Genomic DNA, 27,382 nt, shown 5'->3' with positions numbered 1-27,382 from the left:
GTCTGTGGTTTTATTTTCCATAGTTTTAGTTATACACAGTCAATCATGGTCCAAAGATATCATGGTATTTTGAAAGTGAGAGATGCCAAATTTACATAATTTTTATTACAGTATATTGTTGTAATTGTTATATTTTATTATTTGTGTTACTGTCTTACTGTACCTAATTTATAAGTTAACCTTTTTATAGGTATGTATGTTTAGTCAAAAGCATAGAATATATAGAATTTGGCCTATCTACAGTTTCAGGCATCTCCTGGGTGTCTTGACTGTTAGGCCTTGCAGATTAGGGGCAGACAGTTGTAATCTCTATGAACGTATTTTCAGGTTTGCTGATCTTTTGTTTTTTCAGTTTGTGTACCATTGAGCTCTTTTAATGAATTTTTCATTTTACTTATTGTGCTTTTCAAGTCCTTTCTTTTTTTCTCTTTTGAAAAAATAATTTTTATGTTATTATTGATATTTTCTACTTGGTGAGACACCATCTCACACTTACCTTTAGATCTTTAGACATGGTTTTCTTTAGGTTTTTTGACATATTTAAAATAGATGATTTATAGTGTTTGTCTAATAAGTCTAGCGTCTGTGCTTCCTCTGGGGGATAGTTTCTGTGACCACTCTTTGTATATGGGACATACTTTTAAAGTATATGGAACATGCTTTCCTGTTTCTTTGCATATATTGTAAATTTTTTATTTATTTATTTATTTATTTTTGAGATGGAGTTTTCACTCTTGTTGCCCAGGCTAGAGTACAGTGGTGCAATCTCGGCTTACCGCAACCTCCGCCTCCTGGGTTCAAGTGATTTTCCTGCCGCAGCCTCCCAAGTAGCTGGGATTACAGGTGTGCACCACCATATCTGGCTAATTTTGTATTTTTAGTAGAGACAGGGTTTCTCCATGTTGGCCAGGCTGGTCTCAAACTCCTGACCTAAAGTGATCCACCCGCCTTGGCCTCCCAAAGTTCTGTGATTACAGGCGTGAGCCACTGTGCCCAGCTCCCCGAAACCATAAATTTATTTTTTATTTTTAATTTTTTTGGTAAAGATGGGAGTCCCAGTTTGTTACCCAGGCTGGTCTCTGACTCCTGTCTTGGCCCCCTAAAGTGCTGTACTACAAACATGAGCCACTGTACCTGGACTTACATGTTTTGTAATTTTTTTGTTGAAAATTTGACATTTGTCACCTGTTGTTTTAGACAAATATTTCCAGGAGAAAGGCTATTGTACTGGGTTAATGCCAAGTTAAGTCAAACCGAGGCAAGTTTTGCAAATGAAGGTTTTCCTAGAAACAGGTAGACAAGTCAAATAATGACAGTTTTCTGAGAATGAGACTTTGAAAGAGCCTCAATCCCATTCTTCTCCAGTAGCTGCTAGGCTGCTAGTTTTCACTGTGATTATGGGCTATTGGTTTGCAAGGCTGCCATAGAGCTGGGGGGAGGTGGATGGATATAGGATAAGTTAAAGTGCCACAAAGTTCACTATTATTGAGATTCATCAAAAATTTTTTTTTGGAATAAATGCTCCTGCTTGTTATGAGCCTTTGGTTAATTTCTAGATTTCTGAAAACGATTATTTTAATGGCTTTTGTCTAATTACTTTTATGGAGGAGATTTTTAGAGTTTAACTTCACTGTTATATCAACTCACAGGCATTATCTACTTCTAATCTGCTTCTTGAACTACTAAAGTTATCACATTTTTCAATTTCAGAAATTTTTTTATGAACATTTTTAGAGACTACATGTTCCATTGTATGCATGTACCATAATTTATTTAGTGCCTTACTATTTAGTGGGCAGTGGGTAAGGTAGTGAGAAATTAGAGAAGAATATGGCTTGTATGTCACAAGAAGAAACTTAGGCTTTATCCTGTATGTACTGGGAAATCTTGTAGTGTTTTAAGCAGTTCAGTAATGCATGTAGTTGGACTTAGGTTTGGTTAAATCATTATAGTAACAGTGTGATATAATTAAGGAAAGAGACCTTGGAGGTACTAAACCAAGCATCAGTGGGGATAGAGAGAAAGAAATGTATTAGCTAGCTATTTAGAAAGGTAAACTTGGCAAAAAATATTAGTGATTTGTTGAGGGATAGGAGTGTGGTGGAGTAATGAAAGATGAAAGGAGAGGGGGATGAATCTGAAAAGAATCTCTGGCTTAAGAGATAGGTGGTGGCCAAGTGCAGTGGCACATACCTGTAATCGCAGCACTTTGGGAGGCTGAGACAAGAGGATTGCTTGAAATCAAGAGTTTGATACCTGCCTGGGCAATATGGTAAAACCCCATCTCTAAAAAAAAAAAAAAGAAAAATTAGCCGACGATGGTGGTATACACAGTAGTCCCAGTGACTTGGGAGTCTGGGATGGGAGGATCATTTGAGCCCAGGAGGTTGAGGCTGCAGTGAGCCAAGATTGTACTACTGCACTCCAGCCCGGGTTAAAAAAAAAAAAAAAACAAAAACAAAAAAAAAAACACCAAGCCAGCTAGGTGGTACTGCCAACCTCATAAGGGAATGTAGAAGCAAGAGAAGATATGAGAAGAGATGATAGATGCATTTAGGGGACAAGCTGAATATGAGTTATGTGTGGAAAATGTAATTGGGTAGATAGTGTAAGCCTGAGTCTCAGGAAAGGTCATGGAATGGTGGCTAAAGATTTGAGATGTATTAGCATATACATATATATTTTTTGAGATAGGGTCTCACTTTGTCACCCAGGCTAAAGAGCAGTAGAGTGATCTCAGCTCACTGCAGCCTCAACCTCCTGGGCTCAAGTAATCTTCCCACTCCTTAGCCCCCTACATAGCTGGAACTACAGGCACGTGCCACCATGCCCAGCCAATTTTTTCATATTTTTTGTAGAGACGGGGGCTTTGCCATGTTGCCCAGGCTGGTCTTGAACTCCTGAGCTCAGGCGATCCATCTGCCTTGGCCTCCCAAAGTACTAGGATTACAGGCGTGAGCAGCCTGGGCTGGAGTACAGTGGCACAGTCATAGCTCACTGCATTTGTGAACTCCTGGACTCAAGTGATCCTCCTGCCTGAGCCTCCTGAGTAGCGGAGACTATAGGTGCACACCACCACACCCAACTAATTTTTAAACATTTTGTAGAGATGGGGTCTTTGTGTATTGTCCAGACTGTTCTTAAACTCCTGGCCCTGGGCGATCATCTTACCTTGGCCTCCCACAGTTCTGGGATTAGAGGCATGAACCACTGCACCTGGCTAATAGCTTTAGTTCTGTCTGTTTTTTTTCCTCTCTCCCTCCCTTCCTTCATTCCTCTCACTCTATCCCTCAGGCTGTAGTGCAGTGGCACAATCTCAGCTCACTGCAGCCTCTGCCTCCCGGGTTCAAGCAATTCTCCTGCCTCAGCCTTCTGTGTAGCTGGGACTATAAGTGCCCACTACCACATCTGACTAATTTTTATATTTTTAGTAGAGGCAGAGTTTCACCATGTTGGCCAGGCTGGTCTTGAACTCCTGATCTCAGGTGATCTGCCTGCCTCAGCCTCCCAAAGTTCTGGGATTATAGGCGTGAGCCACTGCGCCTGGCCTAGTTCTGTCTCTCAGTTTACTATTTTTCATTTCCTTCCCTTGAACCTTTCATCCTTCCATCCCTTTTCCAGTTTCTTCTCCCCTCCTCATATATCTTCCCCCTTTTTAGAGCCTTATTAGGAATTATTTATAATTTAACCAGCATTTTAATGTTTATTAACCTCCCTCCCTGCTGCTGCTTTCTCCTCTCTTTCTGTCATCTTCTCTCTTTCTCTTCTGTATTTTCTTTCTTCTTTCTACTTATTTGTGCTTTACTTCATATTACTTATATTTTATGCTGCATTTCTTTTGTTTTCCTCTTTACCCACTCCCCTTCCTCCCTCCCTTACTTCCTCATCCCCTCTCCTCCATATTTCCCTTTCAGCCTCATTCTTTTTCTCCATCACACTTTCTCATCTTCCCCTGTTTTACCTGTGTCCCCTCTTCCTCCATCCTGCTTTCTCCTTTCCTGTGTTCCTCTCTTTTCTTAACTTCTTCTCTTTCTCCCCATTCATTTTTTGAGGTTGGTATTAAATTAGTTGTATTACTTATTTTTATTCAGCATTTCTGTGTGTTTACAGTGAGAGAGTAGTTTGTGTTAGGACAGTTTGGCATATTGGTGGATCTGTTCTCATTATTTTAAGACAAGACAGTAACTTACAATGTTTGATACTTTATTACAATTATTTCTATATTCTATATTATTTATATTTATTATTTCTAACAACAATAATATTACTAGAAGCAGCTTGATTGTGATACACTTCACAGGTAGTATATTATGATGCTATCATTTGCAAAAGAGTAAATGAGATTTCTTTTTTTAATGGATAAAGAAGAATTATGATACTGTAAAATTTGTTGAATTTTTAATCTTCCAGCTTGGGTATGTGATACCTTTTATAGGGAAATGTTTAATATCTGAACTTTTAGGTCAGGAAAACTGACTTCTGACCTTTGAAATTTTAAATTACATGTGTGCTATAGTGCTTAAATGTCTTAAAAATAGGTAGTAAAAAGTAAATGTTTTATGACAAAGTTTTTAAAATGTATCATAAAAAGAGCCTGAAGAAACATCTGAGAAATTTTATTCGCGGAAACTAAATGGAGCCCAGAATTATTTTGCTACTTAAAATGACTACTCCCAAAGGTCTGCAAAGCATTCCTAAGCCTGAGTCAGGTTTTTAAAATCTTAGAAACCTCAGTCTGAATTTGTGGTGAAATACTTACTTGATTTCTTTAAGGAAATACTAGTTCACAAACATTTCAAATCAAATGGAATAATTTCTTCTTCTTCTTCTTTTTTTTTTTTTTGAGACGGGGTCTCACTTTTGTTGCGCAGGCTGGAGTGCAATGGCGCAATCTCAGCTCACTGCAACCTCCGCCTCCTGGGTTCAAGTGATTCTCCTGCCTCAGCCTCCTGAGTAGCTAGGATTACAGGCATACACCACCACGCCCTGCTAATTTTTTCATATTTTTAGTAGAGACGAGGTTTCTCCATGTTGGTCAGGCTGGTCTCAAACTGCTGACCTCAGGTGATCTGCCCACCTCAGCCTCCCAAATTGCTGGAACTACAGGCGTGAGCCACTGTGCCCGGCCATCAAATAAAATTATTTCTAAAAATAAGGTAAATTTTGGAACCTTTAAACTTTTTTTTTAAAGCACTGAACGTCAGCTCAGCATTATGCAAGGCACTCCTTCTAGATTAAAATTTTGAAAGGTTATAAAAGAAGGTGAGGCATGCTTGCTACTCCTAAAGAGCCCCCATTTCTGTAAGAGAGTAATACTAGCTCATAGGACATATATAGAACTGACTGAGTAATGGAGGCATTCATAGAAAGAGAAACAGAATGGGTTAAGTGTACCTTTTTGGAAAGGACAGGATTTGATATTGAGATTTAAAATTGGTTGAAATTTTTTTCCCATAATCTCTTTATTTCTGGATTTTCTTCCTTTTCCATTTTTTTCTTCTGTGTTATTGTTTTGGAGAGAGAGTTGTTTTTAAATAAGTGAAACCTTCTCATTGTATTTTATCTATCTTTTCTGTGTTTCTTCCTTACCATGTAAATATTGTAAATTGGTGGTGATTTGCTAAAAAGTTCATTACAAATAGATATGGAGTAAAAAAGAAATTAGCCTAATTTTGATCATTTTTATTAGCATTAACAAGTACATAATTTCCAGACTTTGTTAGCATGCCTTATGGGAAGGAAATCGAGAGAGAATATTTTGGCTCCTAATATGTCACAGAATCTTGAGTTGATTCATGTTTGCTTTTGTTGTGTTTTTGGTTTGCTTTGTTATTGTTCTTATTTTCTTCTCTCTCCTAAAACATTGTGTTTTTGAAACATTAATTTTAGGAAATTTAGAGGTAATTATAGCAGTCTATTTTGTTCTTTCATTGTTATTATTATTTTAATGACAAGATCTTGCTCTGTTTCCTAGGCTGTAGTGCACTGGCTCAATAATAGCACACTGCAACTTAAATTCCTAGGCTCAAGGAATTCCCCCAACTTAGTCTCCAGAGTTGCTGGGACTACAGGCACATGCCTCCATGCCTGACTAATTTTAAATTTTGTTGAAATGGGGTCTCAATGTGTTGCCCAGACTGGTCTCAAACTCTTGCCCTCAAACAGCCATCCCACTTCAGCCTACCACGTACTGGGATTACAGATGTCAACTACCTTGCCCAGCCCAAGCCTATTTTATTCTAGTTTCATAGTTCTTTAAACTACTCTGTAGGAAAAATAGAACACCTTTCCTCTTTATTTCAATTGTATGTGTTTTTATTTTGATATCCGATAAAATATATTTAACTAGTGTTTGATGACTATTATTATTCTTATAGGCAGATTAATAGATAAATATTTAGCATTCTTTTCTTACAAATGTATTACATTGGAGGCTGAGTAGATCTAGGGTTCCTGGTGTTTAAATCCTGACTGTACTTCATGAGCTAAGTTTCTGAGACTTTCTGTGCCTAAATTTTCTCATCTGTAAAATGGAGATAATAATGGTACTAATTTCATAGTATTGCTATCTAGATTATAGAAATTAGTTTCTGTGAAGTGCTGAGAATAGTGTGCATTGTTTAGAAAACATTCAGTTTGTGTTAAGCATTATTATTTTGTCTAGTTCTGCAAAAAGTCACACAAATAGTAAGTGTTGCAGACAGGACTGAAATCTGGGTATTCTAATTCCAGTCAAGATGAGGCAGTGCTATTTTGCCTTTCAGTAGGTTATGCAGTCTTTTCCAAGGTAACAGTTCCCATATTGTATGAACTGAATATAATAAAGTAAAAATAATGTATTTTGTTAGTCATAAAATACATTTGAGTACCTACTGTTTGCTCAGCATTGTGCCAATATTTGGAAATCCTGACACAGTTCCTATTCTAAAGTTGCTAGACTAGTCCTGGAAGATAGACAATAAGACACTTTGAAACATTGTTCTTTCCATAAAAGAGAAATGTAGAGAATCCAAGGGAATAGAGAGGAAAGGCTTCTGTCCCTTTCCTTTTGGAATGGCAGAACAAAAGAGAGTCTTGGAAAAAAATCACATAGATAAGACATCACTAAAGAGTTACTGTGCCGGGTGTTATGGCTCACGCCTGTAATTCTAACACTTTGAGATCAAGATAGGAGGATTGCTTCAGCCCTAGGAGTTTGAGACCAGCCTGGGCAACATAACAAGACTCCATCTCCACAGAAAATTAAAAAGTTATTTAGGTGTGGTGGTGAAGAGGTACCTGGGTCCTGGGTACTTTTGGAGGCTCAGGTGGGAGGATTGCTTGAACTCAGGATGTTGAGGCTGCAGTGAGGTGTAGTCATGCCACTGTACTCTAGCCTGGGTGACAGAGTGAGACCCTGTCCCTGCCAAAAAATTATTATGAATATTCATAGGATATGATAATACATAAAATAATTTAAAGTGCTATCTATGTGTTGTTACTATTTCACTTTATTTTGAAATCTTCTGTTGAACATTAGAATATTCTAAGAAATTCATTGACATTTATCTTTAACTTGGGTTTATTTACAATGAATAGTTTCTTTATTTCCTTCCAAGGTTCAAAAATCTTTTATTTTTTTTCAGTTGCTTTTTAAAATTATATTTTGAGGCTGGGCATGTGGCTCACACCTGTAATCCCAGCACTTTGGGAGGTCGAGGTGGGTGGATCACTTGAGGTCAAGAGATTGAGACCAACCTGGCCAACATAGTGAAATCCTGTCTCTACTAAAAATATAAAAATTAGCCAGGTGTGGTAATGGGCACCTGTAATCCCAGCTACTTGGGAGTCTGAGGCAGGAGAATCGCTTGAACCCTGGAGTTGGAGGTTGCAGTGAGCCGATATTGCACCACCGCACTACAGCCTGGGCAACAGAGCAAGTGTCCATCTCAAAAAAATAAAACACAAAAATTTTTTATTTTGTATTGTAAGTGAAGTAATGTGCTTTTTGTAAACAATTTGGAATAGTAGGAAGTATATGGAGTAGAATTTCTCTACTCCTTTTCACCAATGTTCTCACTTACACTGAAAGCAACAATAAAACTAGTCATGCTCCCTAGAGGTCACGTTGCCTAGTTGTTTGGAATCTTCTATGCATAAATACATATGCATAAGTACATGTAAACATAACTCAAGTCTACTTGTTTGTTTTTATTAAAATGCTCTAAGCTTTAGCCAAAATGAATTATTTTTCTGGATTCTAACATACCTCACTCTTTTCTTGCTCCATGTATTTTTTTATGCTTTGAATGCCCATCCCATTCAACCCCACCACTTTATGTCTAGTGTTCTTCCTGTCCTTAAACGTCTTTTCAGATATTATGTACTCTGCCAGGCATTTTTTCTTTCCCCACCTTTGTGCTTTATTGAGCTTTGAAAGTACACTTGTGTTTCTAAACTGCCAAATACTTTGACATCTCACTTTTAGTACTAACACTTTCTACTGTTCATAGAGTTATTTGTTTAATTTTGCATGCCCTGCTCTTACTGACAGTTTTTTTCGAGTAGTAGTCTCTGTGTTTGAGCTTTTTAAGCCCTAAGTACCTATTTACAAAGCCTATTATTAGTTACCTATTTATTGAATAAATATATTTCAGACATCATAAATTATTATTATTTTTTTCTCCCCCTGAGACAGAGTCTCATTCTGTCTCTCAGGCTGGAGTGCAGTGGCACAACCTTTGCTCACTGCAGCCTCTGCCTCAGGTTCAAGTGATTCTTGTGCCTCAGCCTCTCAAGTAGCTGAGATTACAGGCACACACCACCACACCCAGCTGAGTTTTGTATTTTTAGTAGAGACGAGGTTTCACCATATTGGCCAGGCTGGTCTCAAACTCCTCACTTCAGGTGATCTGCCTGCCTCAGCCTCCCAAAGTGCTGGGATTAAAGGTGTGAGCCACCACACCTGGCCTTCAGACATCATGAATTATTATTTTGATTTTAAACTGTCTTGGGGAAAATAGAAGTTAGAAAAGCTGTAGCTATGAATTGAAAATAGAATTTAACTTTTTTGTGTGTGATTAATGATTTTAGTAGAATAGGATTTTAGGAGCAGTTCTTTAAGGAAACTTGTCACTGAGTATTTGCTAAATATGATTTAATACATGTAAATAATCAGTAATTGTTTTTAATTTTTCAGAGAATGCAGAATCTATTGATCTTAAACAATTTTTCGACCAACATTTTTCACATATATACTATGTGTTCTTTGAAAATTTTGTGACTATTGAAGCTAGTCTTAAACAGAAAGGTAAGATGCTAACATGTATCTTGGTTTATGTTAATATTTCTAATAATTGGCATAAACATAACTTTGAAAAGCTCTTAGACATCATAGGTCTAGTAACCTGTATTAGAAATAACAACTAATGGGTTAGTATTACTATCCTTATTACTTTACAGTGGCTTTGAAGATTTACTTTTTCACTGGTCAGGTTGATTTGTTCTGTCATTCTGCCTTCTTTGGTTCTGCCATAGGAGCATGTATCACATTTGAGCAGTCATTTTTATATTTTGATTTTCAGAGCTTTTTCCAGTTCTTTGTAATATGTCATGATTTGTTTCTAGACATAAATATGTAGAACCTAAATGTAATTACAGTTCTCAGAAAAGTGAAGAGAGCCACGATGATATTGTCTACGTAATGAATGGAATATGCTTTAAACATTTTACTAAATAACTGCTGGGAAAAAAAACGCTTCATTGTTGAAATATTTTAAGTTCATTAAGTGACTGTTAACAATGAGGACAAAATTATATGTTTTAAATGTTTTCCTATAAAAATGTTTTAGGTCACAAGTCTCAAAGAGAAGAATTGGATGCTATACTTTTTATTTTTGAGGTAAGTGCTTCTGAATCTAACTTCCCATTCAGCACCACCACTTTATGTCTAGTGTTCTTCCTGTCCTTAAACGTCTTTTCAGATATTATGTACTCTGCCAGGCGTTTTTTCTTTCCCACTTTTGTGCTTTATTGAGCATTGAAAGTACTCTTGTATTTCTAAACTACCATATATTTTGACATCTCACTTTTAGTTCTAACACTTTCTACTGTTCATAGAGTTATTTGTTTTTTTTTTTTTTTTTTTTTTTTTTTTTTTGAGACGGAGTTTTGCTCTGGTTACCCAGGCTGGAGTGCAATGGCGCGATCTCGGCTCACCGCAGCCTCCGCCTCCTGGGTTCAGGCAATTCTCCTGCCTCAGCCTCCTGAGTAGCTGGGATTACAGGCACGCGCCACCATGCCCAGCTAATTTTTTGTAGTTTTAGTAGAGACGGGGTTTCACCATGTTGACCAGGATGGTCTCGATCTCTTGACCTCGTGATCCACCCGCCTCAGCCTCCCAAAGTGCTGGGATTACAGGCGTGAGCCACCGCACCCGGCAGAGTTATTTGTTTAATTTTGTATGCCCTGCTCATACTGACAGTTTCTTTCCAGTAGTATCTCTTTTTTTTTTCCAAAAATAATTTTTGGAATATATAAAGGAATGAATTTAAGTTAAAAAAACATGTAATGAAACACTGGGAATTTGCCAGCCTTTCTAAGAACTAAATCTAAATTTTTAAAATATGCCTTACTGAATCCTATACTTTTTGAGATACAGTGTATTACTTTTAAATACAGATATGTTTGTATACATTTGACACGACAAAATTGGTATGATATTCAATTTGTTTGCAAACAATGAAAATTTTAATTTGTGGATGGTTTACTGAAATGGAAAATTTGTTTTTAACTCCAAAACATTCTCACCTAAGAAGGTATATTCATGTAACTTTTATGTGCCTTAGGGATTTATTGTTTCTTGGTTAACTGCTTTTCATTGTATACTTGTTTAAAATAGTCTTAAATATTTTTTAAATTGCCATTTTTACATTAGATTGGAGTTGGGGCAGGTCTTTATAAATAAAAATCAGGAAACATAGCTCATAGGTGAATGAACAAAATTTGATGCTCTGCTAAATTTTTAAAAAATTTTAGCACACTCTTAAAAATTAAGATCCTTTCATCCCCCTTTTAAAATAACTCCTTGCTCTTTATTATTTTTCAAAGTAAACAGATAAACGGTCATAGGAGTATTCTGATCTTCACTGAGAATTTCGAGACTTGTAGAAAACCAGGAGTAGTGACTCGAGATGCATAGAAAAGAATTTGGAAATCAGTTTCTGAAGATTGAGCTATTCTGTCTGCTGCTATTAAAGATAATGCACTCTTGGCTGGTGTGGTGGTTGAAAGTAATCCCTGTACTTTGGGAGGCTGAAGCGAGAGGATCATTTTAGCTCAGGAGTTTGAGTCCAGCCTGGACAACACAGCGAGACCTTGTCTCTACTAAAAATCAAAAATGTTAGCCAGGCATGGTGGTGGCAAGCCACTTGTATTACTAGTGACTCGGGAGGTTTAAGTGATAGTGAGCCATGATTGTGCCACGGTACTCTTGGGCAAGAGAGTGAGACCCTGTCTCAAAAATAATAATAATAATTCATTCTTTCTTTAGTATTTTGATGTAATTTAGAAGAATTTGAACAACCTCATTTATATGTCACATAGCTGTTGATTAGTTACAGGAAAAAAAAGTTTTTTTTTAAGGGTTCCAGACAGCAGTAACATTGATGTTATCATCTGTTCTGCAATTAATTTTCATTAGTCGTGACCCCTGAGGAATTTGATTTTATTACTTCTTTAAGTGTGTGCATGAACTGTTCACAAGGGAAATATTGAAACATAGATGTTTTGAGAAAGAATAAAAGTATCCACAGAGAAAGCAAGCTAATGGTTCCTGGAAAGTATTCCTTCAAATGTTTATGCTTGCCTTAGATTCAGGAAACTGAGATGATTGATTAGTTAATAAGAAGCTCTTTTGGGGTATTCCTCATGTGTAAAAATAACTATTTTTTTATATGTAATATATACTGATTATTTTTTATTCTTTAAATAGAAATGTTTGTCTTTAATGGATTATTAAATTTCATTAGGAAAAATATGTAAGATACCAGGTTTTCATCTTTTGGAAAAATCATTTAATTTTTGTGCTGACATTCTTCTGCTTATAGTAGGGGACCTCTACCTTTAGAGACTAATGATGAAAAAGAAATCGTAAATAAACTGATTTCCTTTTTCTAGAATAAAAAGCATGTTTATGTAATGTTAATAAAATGGTAGAGGATTTATATTCTGTGCAGTTTAGGGCACATGTAATCTCTTTAATCTTTTATTAACCGTATAAAAAGATATAAGGGGCTAAATCTAAAGTATAATTGTTAGTCATAATATAGAAATTCTTTTGAATAGTTTATAAATTTGTCTTTTCAACTTTTCTGTAATTTTATCTCTTCCTATACAAAAATAAATACAAGTATGCAGTTGTTGGCCAGCTGTGGGACGCATAGGGAGGACAAAGGTTAAAAAAGTTTATGTGGCCGGGCGCAGTGGCTCACGCCTGTAATCCCAGCACTTTGGGAGGCCGAGGTGGGCAGATCACGATGTCAAGAGATCGAGACCATCCTGGCCAACATGGTGAAACCCCATCTCTGCTAAAAATCCAAAAATTAGCTGGGCATGGTGGCGCGTGCCTGTAGTCTCAGCTACTTGGGAGGCTGAGGCAGGAGAATTGCTTGAACCTGGGAGGTAGAGGTTGCAGTGAGCTGAGATTGTGCCACTGCACTCCAGCCTGGGGCCTGGCAATGGAGTGAGACTGTCTCAAAAAAAAAAAAAAAAAAAAATTTTTTTTTTTATGTGTCTCCTGTGGGACCAGCATTTATCTGTGTAGAACTTTAAAATTTCTATATCATCCTCTCATATGGGGTATACTAAAGAAGATTATATCAAAGACAAGGCAAGGAAGTATAGAATAAGCTTGTCATCCTTTGATCAGTATATTCTTAAGGCAGAGGTTTTGGAAATAGGTATATTAAATTTGGAACCTCTGTTCTTTCACTTCCTAGCTTTGTAACCTAAGTGTACTACTTAACCGAATTCTTCATTTGTTGAATGAGATAAACCCTTGTTTTGGAATAATTGCAAGGATTAATGCAAGGTATATTAATATATCATTATATAATAAAGTGCCTAGTGTTTGGCCTTTATAAGCATTCATTAGTGATGTTCTAAATAATAGTAAGAACAGCAATAACAATAAATACACAAAAATGTCATTGAGCAAGTGGATGAGTAAGTATTGAGAGCACTATTCAGCAGTAAGATAGCTCTTGATCGAGAGTAATCCACACAGGTATAATATTAAGAGAAATAAAAGGCAGAATTTTGAACATATTTGTGGAAAGATTTTATTACCAATTAATGGAAACCTGTATTTGTTAGCTTAACTATAGGACTCCTCAAATTTTAAATCCTGCTCTCTGCCCTGATGCAGTGGCTCACACTTGTAATCCCAGCACTTTTGGAGGCCAGAGCTGGAGGATTGCTTGAGGCCAGAAGCTTGGGCACAGCATGGGCAACATAATGATACTCCATCTCAATAATAAAGTTTATCTGGGCATGGTGGCACATACCTGTAGTCCTAACTATTTGAGAGGCTGAGATTAGTGGATTGCTTGAACCCATGAGTTTGAGACTTCAGTGAATTATGATCACACCACTGCACTCCAGCCAGGATAACAGAGTGAAACCCACACCTTTTAAAAAGAATTTTGCTCTCATACTATATTCATCATTACATCTAAGTACCTCTGGTTTCACATTAATTCAGTATAAATATTTGATGGGGTTCTTATAAAATCAAAATATTTTCTCTAGGATTATCAAAATAGGAGAAACCATTAGAAGAAAGAGAAAATGTTGCAAATATTAATATCTGAAAGAATTGAAATGCGTCAGTGGTATCCACAATAAAGAGATCCTAGGACTTGCCAGACATAGTGGTGCATCCTGTATTCCCACCTTCTTGGGAGACTGAGGCAGGAAGATCGCTTGAGCCTGGGAATTAAGACTGTGGTGCACTAGGATCATGCTTCTGAATAGTCAGTGCACTCCAGCCTCTGCAACATAGCAAGACTCCATATCTAAAGGCAGAAAAAAAGAAATTCTGGAAATAGTAAATAAGCATTTTAAATATATTAGAATTAACGTTTAGTCATTAGGAAAAAATATATATCATTGTGAAAGATGTGTTCTATTAAGTTCTTGTTCCAAGTACTGGTTTGTATTGTTTGTTGTTTTTTGAGGTTTTCAAATAGTGATCAACATGCCAGCGCTAAAATAATGTCAGTACTATCAGATTAGGTCAGGGACTATTTTGTATTTTTTGTTTGTTTGTTTATTTATTTTTTGAGTTGGAGTTTTGCTCTTGTCACCCAGACTGGAGTGCAATGGTGCAATCTTGGCTCGCTGCAACCTCTGCCTCCTGGGTTCAAGTGATTCTCCTGCCTCAGCCTCCCTAATAGCTGGAATTACAAGCACCCACCACTGCACCTCGCTAATTTTTGTATTTTTAGTAGAGATAGGGTTTCACCAGTTGGTCAGGCTGGTCTCGAACTCCTGACCTCAGGTGATCCACCTGCCTCAGCCTCCCAAAGTGCTGGGATTACAGGCGTGAGGCACCGCACCCGGCCTACTTCGTATTTGTTATACTTAGTAAGCCCTTTAATTTTTCACATTTTTTCAGGATCTAAACTCATTACTTTTATTCTTTTCTTTTTTTTCTTTATATTGATTTTTAGAAAATTTTACAGCTTCTTCCAGAAAGAATTCATCAGCGATGGCAGTTTCATAGTATTGGTAAGTAATTCAAATTTGTATTTCACATTTGAAACAAAGGATAATATATGAAAATGCTCTTTAATGGGTTGTTAGTTGAAATGAGTTAATAGTTGATGCTTTAGTAAAAAGAAAATAAAGAATACAAGAACAGACTGACAAGGAATATAAGAAAAAGTATAGATGAAGGATTTGTAGTCAAAATGCCGTAGGAAGTTTTGATCCACTGCTTCCTTTATTCTGAATACATTTACAATGAAGATAAAACTATAAAACAAAAAAGCAAGATCAGCACCAAGATAAATACCTCTGTGAATCAGAAATGGAAGAAAAATGCAAAATTCCACATAGAGTGGACATTTGTGTTGTTTCTAGTTTATTTATTTATTGTTTGCTAGTTCTGTTTTATTGTGTACTCCTTTGGATTTTCTACTGTGAATGAGTACAGTTACTTTTTTATTTCTCATTGGATGCCTTTAATTTCTTCTTTTCTTTTCTTTTCTTTTCTTTTCTTTTCTTTTCTTTTCTTTTCTTTTCTTTTCTTTTCTTTCTTTCTTGTTTATTGTCCCTCCAGTACAATATTGAATAAAAGTGGCAAGCAAGAGCAGACATTCTTGCATTATTCCTGATTTCAGGGAGAAAGATAATGGTCAGTGTTTCACCACTGTATATGATTTTAGTTGTGGTTTTTTTGTAGATGCCTTTTATCCACTTGAAGAAGTTCTATGCCTAATTTGTTGAGTTTTTAATCATGAACGTGCACTGTGGTTTGCCAAATGCTCTTTCTGCATCTGTTGATGCAATCATTGTCCATGTCATTGGTGCTTTTGTCATTTATTCTATTAATATTATGTATTTCACTAATTGATTTTCAAGGGTTAAACCAACATTCCATCCCTGATGTAAATCCTATTTGCTTACTATTTATGGTCCTTTTTATTTGTTGCTTAGCTCAGTTTACCTCTGTGTTTATGACAAATACTGTACTGTAGTTTATTTTGCCACGCTTTTATTTGGCTTTACTATCAAGATAGCTATAGAAGTTTAGAAGTGGTCCCTCTTCTGTTTTTTGAAAGAGTTTGTGAATGAGTGGTAACATTTTCTTCTTTAAATAGTTGGTAAACTTCAAAAGTGAGGCCATTTGTCCTTGGACTTTTCTTTGTGATGTTTGTAATTATTACTTCAATTTCTTGTTATAGGTTTATTCAGATTTTATGTATCTCTTTGAGTCAGTTTGATAATTTGTCTCTTTCTAGGAAGCAATTTGTTGGTAGAAAGTTGTTCAAGTTGCTCCTTAGAGTAATCCTTTTAATTCCTATAGGGTCAATAGTGATGTCCCCTTTCATTCTTTTTTTTTTTTTTTTTTTAGTCTTTTTTGTAACTTTTAATTTATTTTTTTTTTAATGATTTCAACTTTTATTGTAGATTCAGGGGATACATATGCATGTTTGTTACATGTGTATGTCTCAGGATGCCAAGGTTTAGGGTATAATTGATTCTGTCACCCAGGTGGTGAGCATAATACCTAATAGTTTTTTTTTTCAACCCTTGGCCCTCTAGTACTTCCCAGTGTCTGTTGTTGACATTTTTATGTCCATGAGTACCCAATGTTTAGCTCCCACTTTTTTTTTTTTTTTAGATGGAGTCTTGCTCTGTTGCCTAGGCTGGAGTGCAGTGGCACGATCTTGGCTCACTGCAAACTCTGCCCCCTGGGTGCAAGCGATTCTCCCGCCTCAGCTTCCCAAGTAGCTGGGATTACAGGCACGCACCACCACACCCGGCTAATTTTTTTTTTTGTAGTTTTAGTAGAGATGGGGTTTTACCATATTGGCCAGGCTGATCTCAAACTTCTGACCTTGTGATCCACCTGCCTCGGCCTCCCAGAGTGCTGGGATTACAGGTGTGAGCCACTGCTCTGGCATAGCTCCCACTTCTAGTCAGAATATGTGATATTTGGTCTTGTTCCTGTGTTAATTTGCTTTACAATAATGACCTCCAGCTGTATCCATGTTGCTAAATGTTGCTACGGAAGGCATTATTTCATTCTTCTTAATGGCTATATCCGCTTTCATCCCTGATTTTGGTAATTTATGTCTTCTCTCCTATTTTATTGGCCAGTCTAATATTTGTCATATTTGTTGATGTTTTCAAAGAACGAACTTTTGGTGTCATTGATTTTCTTTATACTTTTTCTGCTTTCTATTTTCTTGTTTTCCATTCCAGTCTTTTATAGTTTATTTATTTATTTATTTATTTTTATGTTTTTACTTTTTTGAGATGGAGTTTCGCTCTTGTTGCCCATGCTGGAGTGCAGTGGCACAATCTTGGCTCACTGCAACCTCTGCCTCCCAGGTTCAAGTGATTCTCCTGCCTTAGCCTCCTGAGTAGCTGGGATTACAGGCACGTGCCACCATGCCTGGCTAATATTTTTTGGTGTTTTTTTTCCTTTTTTTAGTAGAGATAGGGTTTCACCATGTTGGTCAGGCTGGTCTCAAACTCCTGACCTTGTGATTAGCCTGCCTCAGCCTGCCAAAGTGCTGGGATTACAGGCATGAGCCACTGTGCCTAGTGTATTTTCAAAAAAATTTTTTAAGAGGTAGGATCTTATTCTGTCACCCTGGCTGAAGTGCAGTGCCATGATTGATCATGGCTTACTGAAGCCTTGAAATGGTCTTAAGCCATTCCCCTACTTAGCCTCTTAAGTAGCTGGGACCACAGGTACACATCCAGTCCTGGCTCACTTTTTAAAATTATTTTTGTGTAGAAACGGGGTCTTGCTTTGTTCCCCAGGCTGTTCTCAAACCTCCAGCTTCAAGCAGTCCTCCTACCTCAACCTCCCAAAGTGCTGGGATTACAAACGTGAGCCATCATACTTGACCTCTTTTATATTTTATAAAACATTCTGTAGCAGGCACTTGGCATAGGCTAAAGCAGAAGGATCGCTTGAGGCCAGGAGTTTGAGACCAATTTGAGCCGAGATCACACCACTGCACTCCAGCCTGGCAACAGAGCAAGATTCCGTCTCAAAAAAAAAGAAAGTGATTTATTTATTTATTTAGAGACAGAGTCTCCCTGTGTCGCCCAGGCTGGAGTGCAGTGGCGCAATCTCAGCTCACTGCAACCTCCAACTCACTGATTCAAGCGATTCTCCTGCCTCAGCCTCCTAAGTAGCAAGAATTACAGACATGCACCACCATGCTGGACTGATTTTTGTATTTTTAGTAGAGATGGGGTTCCATCATGTTGGTCAGCCTGGTCTCAAACTCCGGACCACATGGTCCACTCACCTCAGCCTCCCAAAGTGCTGGGATTACAGGCATGAGCCACCGCACATGGCCAAGTGTTTTTATTTTTAAGCTCTTCAAATATTTGATGTTTTCACAAATTTTGTTTCCTTTGTGATTTACAACTTAATTCCTTTGTCATCAGAAAAAATATTTTTGCATGATTTTAATCTTAAAGTTACTGAGATGCTTTGTGGCTCAGAGTATAGACCTCTTGGAGAATGTTTCAGTGTGCTTGGAAAGAATGTATATTCTATAGTCATTTAAAATATTAAATTTAGTTTTCAGTATGTTATTCAATAAAAATTATTAAATTAATGTATGGCAATTATTTGATTATTGAAGAACAGGAAAGAACTTTAACGAATAAATGGAATTTTATGCAATATTCATGGGAAATAAACTTGACAGTATAAAGACAACAATTTTTTAAAAATTTGCATGATATATTTATCCCTACCATATTAGAGAGACAGAGACTAACTTTTCATTTTCAAGGATTGATGAACAATCATGCATAAGTTCTTGAAGTTGAATAACAGGAAACTTGTTTTTCAGACCATTTGGTTACTGTAAGAAGCTGCTGGTCACAAAATGCACATCCAATAAGCTGCAGTCCTGTTGGCAACCCTTGGTTTGAGAGTGCAACAGGGAGATACTGCTGGCAGTCCTGCCATGTTTACAGCCTGTGTAAAAATATCATCCTAGGCACTTCATGCTCTGTTGTCTTCTTTGGTGAACTCCAAGTATGGTACTGCCTCATTCAAGATGGTGGGAGTTAGCATACTCCAGAATTAAAAGCATTCATAAAATCACTAGCAATGAGACATGTTACTTTCTGTGCTTTGATGAAATAATGTTCATACTTTTCTTTTATTATTTTTATTATTATTTTTTAAAAACAGGGTCTCGCTATGTTGCTCAGGCTGGAGTGCAGTGGCTATTCACAGGCATGATCCCACTATTGATCAGCACGGGAGTTTTGACCTGCTCCGTTTCCGACCCTCCTTAGTCAACCTGGTGGTCCCCTGCTCCCAGGAGGTCACCATATTGATGCTGAACTTACTGCGGACACTCGATTGGCATAGTGCACTACAGCCCAGAACTCCTGGGCTCAAGCGATTCTCCCACCTCAGCCTCCTGAGTAGCTGGGACTACAGGCATGTGCCACGATGCCCAACCATACTTTTCTTTTAATAAGAAAAGATTTCCCAAGAGAGTTCTTCCCCTTACCAAATGATTGAACCTTTCTCATCTGGTGGCAGCAATACATGGCTGCAGTAGACACATCAGCGTCACATTTGTGACCATATTGTAGCCCATCAAATCTTGCTATATTTGATGCTACTTTTCATGTGCACGATACATGGTGGCAGTCAATTGAATAACTGGTGCGAGGAAAGGGGAAAGGATACTTCAGTTACTTTGGCCCCTTCGGACTCAAAGAGGTCAGCAGCTTTGGACCAAAGAGACTGTACTTCACTTGATAATTCTAATACAAGATATTCCTTTGGAATTCCTATACATAGTTTACTCACATCTGTCAAACTGGGAAGCATGAATGGTTTAACAGAATCCTATGCTTTGGTAGAATCCTTAGGGTCGTGTCCAGCAGTACACCCAACACAATTGCTGCATCATCCACCCATCTGGTTAAGATTCCTTGCACATCTATCAAATTCTCCAGGGGAATGAGACCATGATGGCAAACTAAGCCATAGCTTGGCTTGAAACCTGGAAGCTGACAGTGGGCAGCAGGATTTCTGGTTGATCCTCCTGTATCTGATCCTAAAGCCATATAGCATGTGGATGCTGTTATGGCACCTGCACCCCCACCTGAGCTTCCTCCAGTTATCAGCCAGTCTGAATCTTCATTCTCAAAGTGGAGATTCTGCTTCCTCTTTTCTCTATATTGTTTTGAATAATTCCAGGGATTTTTAACTAGTCCAAATACACCATCTGCTTTTGCAGATCCCACAGCAGACTCATCTAAATTTGTTTTTCCATTAGTAGAGCTCCCTATCCAACAATTTCTGAAATACTGTAGCATTACCTTTTAGCATATTTGATGTACACGTAAGACAGTAATTTTTGGCTGGGTGCAGTGGCTCATTCCTGTAATCCCAGCTCTTTCTGGGATTCCTGTAATCCCAGAGAGGCCAAAGTAGGTGGATCACTTGAACCCAGGTATTTGAGACCAGCCCAAGTAACATGGCAGTACCCCAACTCTACAAAAAAGTACAAAAATTAGCTGGGTGTGGTAGTGTGCACCTGTGTTCCCAGCTACTTGGGAGGTGAGAGGATCACTTGAGACCAAGAGGTTGAGGCTGCAGTGAGCTATGATTGTGCCACTACACTCCAGTCTGGGTGACAGAGCAAGACGTCTCACACAGATAAATTTGTTAAATATATATATAAACATTAATAGTACACATTATTTTTTAAATGTTAAATACATATACCATGTGTATCAAATATATATCATATATATCAAATATACATATATATACACACACACACGTAACAATTCTTAACATTCCTATAGGGATTTAAAAATGTAACCTAACAAATTTATGTAAAATAAAAGCCAAAGCAATTTGGAAGAATAATAAGTCGGGCCAAGAGGGTATTGTTGTTAGCTATCTTCATGCCTGATAATAAGATATATTATAAAGTTATACTAATAAAGACACTGTTGCTGATGTAGGGATGGACAAGTAAATGAATGAAAAGGAACGTGGAGATCAGCCAAAGACCTAAGCTTATGTATGGAAACTTGAAATATGATTGAGATGGCATTTTAGTTCATTTGAACATAATAAACCCTGAAATAATGCTATACTTGGTTTTCCATTTGCAAAAAAACAAACTCTGTTTCGCCTACAAGGAAATAAGTTTCTGATAGATTTTAGGACCTACATGTGGAAAGCAACACTTTAAAACTTTTGAAGAGAATATTTGGTTTATAATTTTAATGTAAGGAAGGATTTCTTTATACATAGAACACATAAGAAAGAAAAACATTGGCAAATTAATTATATTAAAATTTAAGGCCAGGCATGGTGTCTCATGCCTCTAATCTCAGCACTTTGGGAGGCCAAGATGGGCAGATCACTTGAGCTCAGGAGTTTGAGACCAGCCTTGGCAACATGACAAAACCCTATTCTACAAAAATACAAAAATTAGTCAGGCACAGTGGCGTGTGCCTTTATTCCCAGCTCTCCAGGGGCTGAGGTGAGAGGATTACTTGAGCTCAGGAGGTCAAGGCTGCAGTGAGCTGTGATTATGCCACTGCACTCTAGCCTGGGTAACAGAGTGAGACTCTGTCTCAAAAAAAAAAAAAAAAAAAAATTAAAACTTACCTGCATCAGAAAATACCACCTCCCCACCCAGCAAAAACGATTGAATTGTTTGGGAGAATATATCTTCAACTCATAGAATTAGACATAGAATTAGTAATATAGAAATAACTCCTCATATTTAAAAAAAAAAAAGAAGAAGAAGAGGGCCAGGTGTAGTGGCCCATACCTATAATCCCAGCACTTTTGGAGGCTGAGGTGGGAGAATCACTTGGGGCCAGGAGTTCACAACCAGCCTGGGTAACATAATGAGGCCGTATTTCTACAAAAAATGCAAAAATTAGCCAGACCTGGTGGTGCACATCTGTAGTCCCAGCTACTCAGGAGGCTGAGGAGGTACGATCACTTGAACTCAGGAGTTTGAGTCTGCAGTGATCTATGATTGCACCTGGACTCCAGCCTGGACAACAGAGTGAGACCCCATCTCTTTAAAAAAAAGAAAAGGACAACCAAATTGAAAATTGTACAAAGTATAAAACAGGCAAACCTTGAATGGCCAAATGAAAAGATGTTCAGTGTCACTAGGAAATATCAAATGATAACAACATTAAGATAGTTAACATTCATCAGATTATCAAATATTAGAGCATCTGTCAATGTTTTGTGCTGCCAATAATATGGTACTAGAACCCTCTCGTGTACTGCTGGTAGTACTGTTAATTGTCACAACTACTTTGGAGAGAATTATTTAATATTTAGTAAAGCTGAAAGTAGTAGTATTCCTATTTATATACCCCTATTCCTATTTTATTCATGTTTATATATCTGAATTTCTGGAAAAACTCAGGTGTATACAGGGAATCATGAACAAGAACTATTTATTATAGTACTCTTGAAATAGCAAAAATTTGAAAACAAATGTCTTAGTATAAAGAAGATAAATAAATTTTGATATGTTCATACTGTGGAATAATATTCATCTCTTAAAATGAATTAACTAGAGCTACATAGATACTTACAGATAAATTTCTTAAGCTAATGTTGGATATGAAAAGTAACTTGTAAATGACTATTTAAAAATAAATGACTTGTATGATACAGTTTATATTATTTTTTATGAATTTATAAATGTGTAGTAATAATATAAAAATATTTTTGGAAATGATTAATACCAAAGCCTGGATAATGGTTTCTTCTGAGGAAGAAAGGAACAATATGATTTGGGCTTCAGTGATACCTGTACAGTTAAGTAAAACATTGGAGATAATGCAAGTAAATGAAACAAACATGGAACTATGTGTAGGTTTATTCAAACTAAATGGTGGGCCTCTGCAGGTTTGTTCATGTTATTTTCAGTATTTTAGTGTAGGTTTGAAATATATCATAATTTAAAAGAAAAAAGGAAATATTAATGACTTTTTGAAACAGAAAATTAAATAATGGAAATATTTGTTAGGAAATATTACAATTATGGATGTTCATGTGGTTAACTAATGAAAATTTTCTGCACTGGATTTCATTTGGATAGTGACAAAGTATTTTATTGTATTCTTAGTCTAATTAAGAGATTTATAATAGATTGTGTTAAATGCAATTTCGGGGCTAGGTTTTGTTAATAAATCATGTTTAATTGTAATAAAGCATGTTTTGAAAAGGTGATTCTTTTTATATGCCCTTCTGGTCCCAAGTATGGCCAGAAGGATATAAAGGTCACCAAGAATAATTTGGAGGTTGCCAAGGACTTATTTAAAAGTGTTTTCAAGTCCGACCGAGAACTCTGACATTTACAAATAGATAAGATGTGAATTTTTAAAATCACATTTTGTTTTCAGGATTGATTTTAAAGAAACTACTTCACACAGGAAACTCCTTAAAGGTATGACTGTATTTATTTTCTCTGACTTTAAAAATACTGAGTAGAACATACGTGCTACCTGTTATACTTTTCCTACCTAAACGTTTTTCTGAAAATCTTTGAATTATTATTTAATTGAAGTGAATTTAATTAAAATGTAGCAAGAGGCTGGGCATGGTGTCTCATGCCTGTAATCCCTACACTTTGGGAGGCTAAGGTGGGTGGATCACGTGAGGCCAGGAGTTCAAGAACAACCTGGCCACCGTGGTGAAACCCGGTCCCTACTGAAAATAACAAAAATCAGCCTGCTGCAGTGGCACACACCTGTACTCCCAGTTACTAGCTGGGAGGCTGAGGCAGGAAAATTGCTTGAACCCTGGAGCCGGAGGTTGCAGTGAGCTGAGACCACGCCACTGCATTCCAGCCTGGGCGACAGAGACAGCCTGTCTCAAAAAAAAAAAAAGTAGCAGAGTTAGTTTGACAATCCATTCTAGGTTGACCGGAGCCATTGAAAAACTGTTGTACTTTGCTACTCAATAGACTCATTCACCAGAAATCTTTCCTCTTTATGGTCCCAAGAAGAAAAACATTTTTTAGTCATTCAACAGATTATTCTTCATTGTACCATAGCCACTCTTAGATATAGAGGAAAGTAGGGGACACACACACACACACACACACACACACACGCACACAGTTTTGTTTCTTTTTCTTTTTCTTTTTTTTTGAGACGGAGTTTCGCTCTTGTTACCCGGGCTGGAGTGCAATGGTGCGATCTCGGCTCACCGCAACCTCCGCCTCCTGGATTCAGGCAATTCTCCTGCCTCAGTTTCCTGAGTAGCTGGGATTATAGGCACGTGCCACCATGCCCAGCTAATTTTTTGTATTTTTGGTAGAGACAGGGTTTCACCATGTTGACCAGGATGGTCTCGATTTCTTGACCTCGTGATCCACCCGCCTCGGCCTCCCAAAGTGCTGGGATTACAGGCGTGAGCCACCGCACCCAGCCTTGTTTCTTTTTCATTGTGTCATTTTGCTGTGGTAAGAGAAACTGCCCATTCCAAAAACACCTTGTTGTAGGTTAGGTAAAGTAACATTATTACAGGTGCTTTTGGCATCGTGGCTTTGCTATAAAAATAAAAAGAAATAAGCCTTCCTTTAGCTTTTCTCCTGTTAACTGGCTGAACTGTGAAAGTGACAACAGTTGAATACCTTTGACAGTGGCCATGAACAAGCTCTGGTAGGGTAATTTCCAAAACTATCAGTAAGGTTAGATTAATGGAAAACTTAGTGTTTTGCTTATCAGAGATTAAATTTTTTTGTATTTCTCTTTTACTGTTTTTATGTTGAGAGAGCATTTATTAATCAATTAAAATATTAATGTCTTCTGTGTACAAGGTATTGGTTTAGGTGCTTTGATAGAGTAGTTGAACAAAGTTGTTACCTTGGAGCTTAGAATAAAATAATAAGTAAATGAGATAATTTCAGAGAGCTTTTAAATATTTTTTATTCAAATAATTTAAATAATTTTATTTTTAATAATTTATACTTAATAGTTTTAACAATTTTGGAGCTTTTCAGGGCAAGAACCATGAATTTGCAGTGTTCCAGGATCCCCCTAACCATTCCTCCTTTTACCAAACTCATTCTCACCACCAGCAGTCATTGTTCTCTCTCTTGCTGCTTGGATTAGACTGGTAATGATGGGAGGTAGGTAAGGAGGGAATTAGACAAGAAGGAAATGATTTTCTGATTATTATAAGTGGAAAGTATAAGACAAAAATGGCTTTAAATAGCTAGAGACCAAGTTCATTCTATACTTGTTAAAAATCTGTGCATTTGTATTTCTAAATAATGATTTCAATGGATGCTATTGGTATATCTGTCTACCTCCTCCTCCTCCTCAACTTCCCTCCCTGCCCTGTCTCTCCAAAGTATCATTCTGTAGTCATCATCTAGAGAACTTTGTTTTTCAAAGGAAGAAAATATTTCCATTATAAATAAAAATACTCTCTGTTTTCATTTTATTTTATTTTAGATTAGGCGGGAAGGTGTTCGTCTTTTCTTACTATGGTTGCAAGCTCTTCAGAATAACTGTAGCAAAGAACAGCTCTGGATGTTTTCATGCTTAATCCCTGGATTTTCAGCACCACAGTCTGAGCATGGACCTCGAACTTTAGATAATCTCATTAATCCTCCACTCAACCTTCAAGAAAGTAAGATTCATGGATGTTATCCATCCCTATGTTTAAGCTTTCTATGAAGTCTCTTAGTGTATTTTTTAAAATGTCTGTACATTCGTTGACTGGATAACCCAAGGCAATGTATTAAAACATAACTTTTATTATTCTTCAGGTATCGTGAGGCCAGCAGATCAAAAAAGCTGCTGAAATAATAGTTTGTTATTCACAGTTCCCAAGAGGAAGGGGCTCGAACGCCACAGGGGCTACATCGGAAAGCCCCAGAGTTGTTCAGGAGGCAGAGGGAACGGGGGAAAACATGGGCAAGAGTCTTTATTATGGTTTCTTTGGGAAGAAACAGGCAACCCAGGGTAAGCAAGTTTAGGATTAGCTAGTTTGAATAAATCCAGTGGGCTCTGGGGCATAGAGTTGTCCCTAGTTGTCTGGTACCCAACCCTTTTGTAATTAGTATGGAGGAATAGTCACCTTGAATGTTAGTGTAGAGTAGGTGGTAGGGATGTAGGCTCTGAAGTGGTTGGTTTGAATACGAAAAGGCACGCTCACAGGCTAGTCACTTACTGTCTCTAGGAACTGGCTAGCCCTGGGATGGACATACTCTCTCTAGAGTCAGTAACGCCCCGGAGGTATAAGCATCAAAAACCTATGGTTTAACATTTTTCATTAATTACTATTACATATCATCTTGTATCCTGGAGTTAATTTGGATGTACATTGAAGTACAAGTGTGTTTTACTTTGTCCGTTAGATGACTGTGAAAATATAATATGTCAATTTAATTTTTAGAAATACATTTTTTTCTTTTTCTTTTTTTTTTTTTTTAGATAGAGACAGGGTTTCACCATGTTGGCCAGGCTGGTCTCGAACTCCTGACCTCAGTTGATCCACCTGCCTCATCCTCCCATAGTGCTGGGATTACAGGCATGAGCCACCATGCCTGGCTTATAAATGAATTTTCATAAACAGTATTGCTATTTAAAAATTTATAATTTCAGTAATGTTTAATTTTTGCTTTCATTTATTAGTGAGTCTTTGTGCTTTTTACCTTAAATTTTTCTAATATTATTATTATTTTTTGAGCCAGAATCTCACTCTGTCACCCAGGCTGGAGTGCATTGTTGTGATCTTGGCTCACTGCAACCTTTGCTTCCCGGGTTCAAGCAATTCTCCTGCGTCAGCCTCCCAAGTAGCTGGGACTGCAGATGTGCACCACCATGACCAGCTAGTTTTTTTGTATTTTTAATAGAGATGGGTTTTCGCAGTGTTGGCCAGGCTGGTCTCGAACTCCTGAACTCAGGTGATCTGCCCACCTCAGCCTCCCAAAGTGCTGGGATTACAGACATGAGCCACTGCACCTGGCCAAATTTTTCTTTTTTCTTTTTTCCTTTTTTTCTTTTTTTTTTGTTCCTCCTCTGGAACAAATTTTTCTAATATTCTAATTTTATTTTTACTTCTTTAACTCTCTTCTTTGTGCTTTGTGTATGAGTCCTGTTATTTAAATAACTTAAAGTGATTTTTTTTAAATTCTTTCATGAGCAAACATTGTCCTATACGGTGCTACATTGGTCAGCTAGGGCTACAGTAACCAGACTGGATGACTTAAATAACAAAACTTACTTTTCTCACAGTTAGATAAGGATACCAGTCCTATCCAATTGGGCCTATTCACATAACCTCATGCTACTTTACCTCCTTAAAGGCCCTGCCTCCAAGTACAACCACATTGGAGGTTAGGGTTTCAACATAAGAATTTTGAGGATACACAGTTCAATCCAGAACAAGTGCTCTGTTGGGTACTACATCTTATTTGTAATTTTTATTTCTATAAATTTAGGTTTTGTGGTAAAGCAAAACTATACTTGTAGAAGAAAATGTTAGAAACATTACCAAGCTGGCGTAACATCTATAATGAGCCAGTTCAAGTAGGCTATGTATGCCTGCTTATTTACATTATATGTCATTTTGAAGTATTTAACAGATTATTTTTTTTTTTTTTTT

General features: G+C 37.1%; 1 protein-coding gene and 1 pseudogene across 1 annotated transcript in view; one reads left to right on the top strand and one right to left on the bottom strand.

Moving 5' to 3' along the window:
• Window positions 1–27,382, top strand: part of RALGAPA1 (Ral GTPase activating protein catalytic subunit alpha 1) — a 285,382-nt gene that overhangs the window by 44,767 nt on the left and 213,233 nt on the right. The window contains exons 2-6 of the mRNA XM_037739396.1: window positions 9,179–9,289; window positions 9,831–9,880; window positions 14,712–14,769; window positions 23,164–23,207; window positions 25,225–25,402. Of these exons, the coding sequence (XP_037595324.1) occupies window positions 9,179–9,289; window positions 9,831–9,880; window positions 14,712–14,769; window positions 23,164–23,207; window positions 25,225–25,402 (441 nt within the window). The remainder of the gene's footprint in view (window positions 1–9,178; window positions 9,290–9,830; window positions 9,881–14,711; window positions 14,770–23,163; window positions 23,208–25,224; window positions 25,403–27,382) is intronic.
• On the bottom strand, window positions 18,544–20,569 carry LOC108306003 (annotated as a pseudogene).

This window comes from Cebus imitator, unplaced genomic scaffold (assembly GCF_001604975.1).
Source record: "Cebus imitator isolate Cc_AM_T3 unplaced genomic scaffold, Cebus_imitator-1.0 Scaffold69, whole genome shotgun sequence".
Lineage (NCBI taxonomy): Eukaryota > Metazoa > Chordata > Mammalia > Primates > Cebidae > Cebus > Cebus imitator.
The sequence above is the reverse complement of the archived record's forward strand: the minus strand, read 5'-3'. Positions and strand labels throughout refer to the sequence as shown.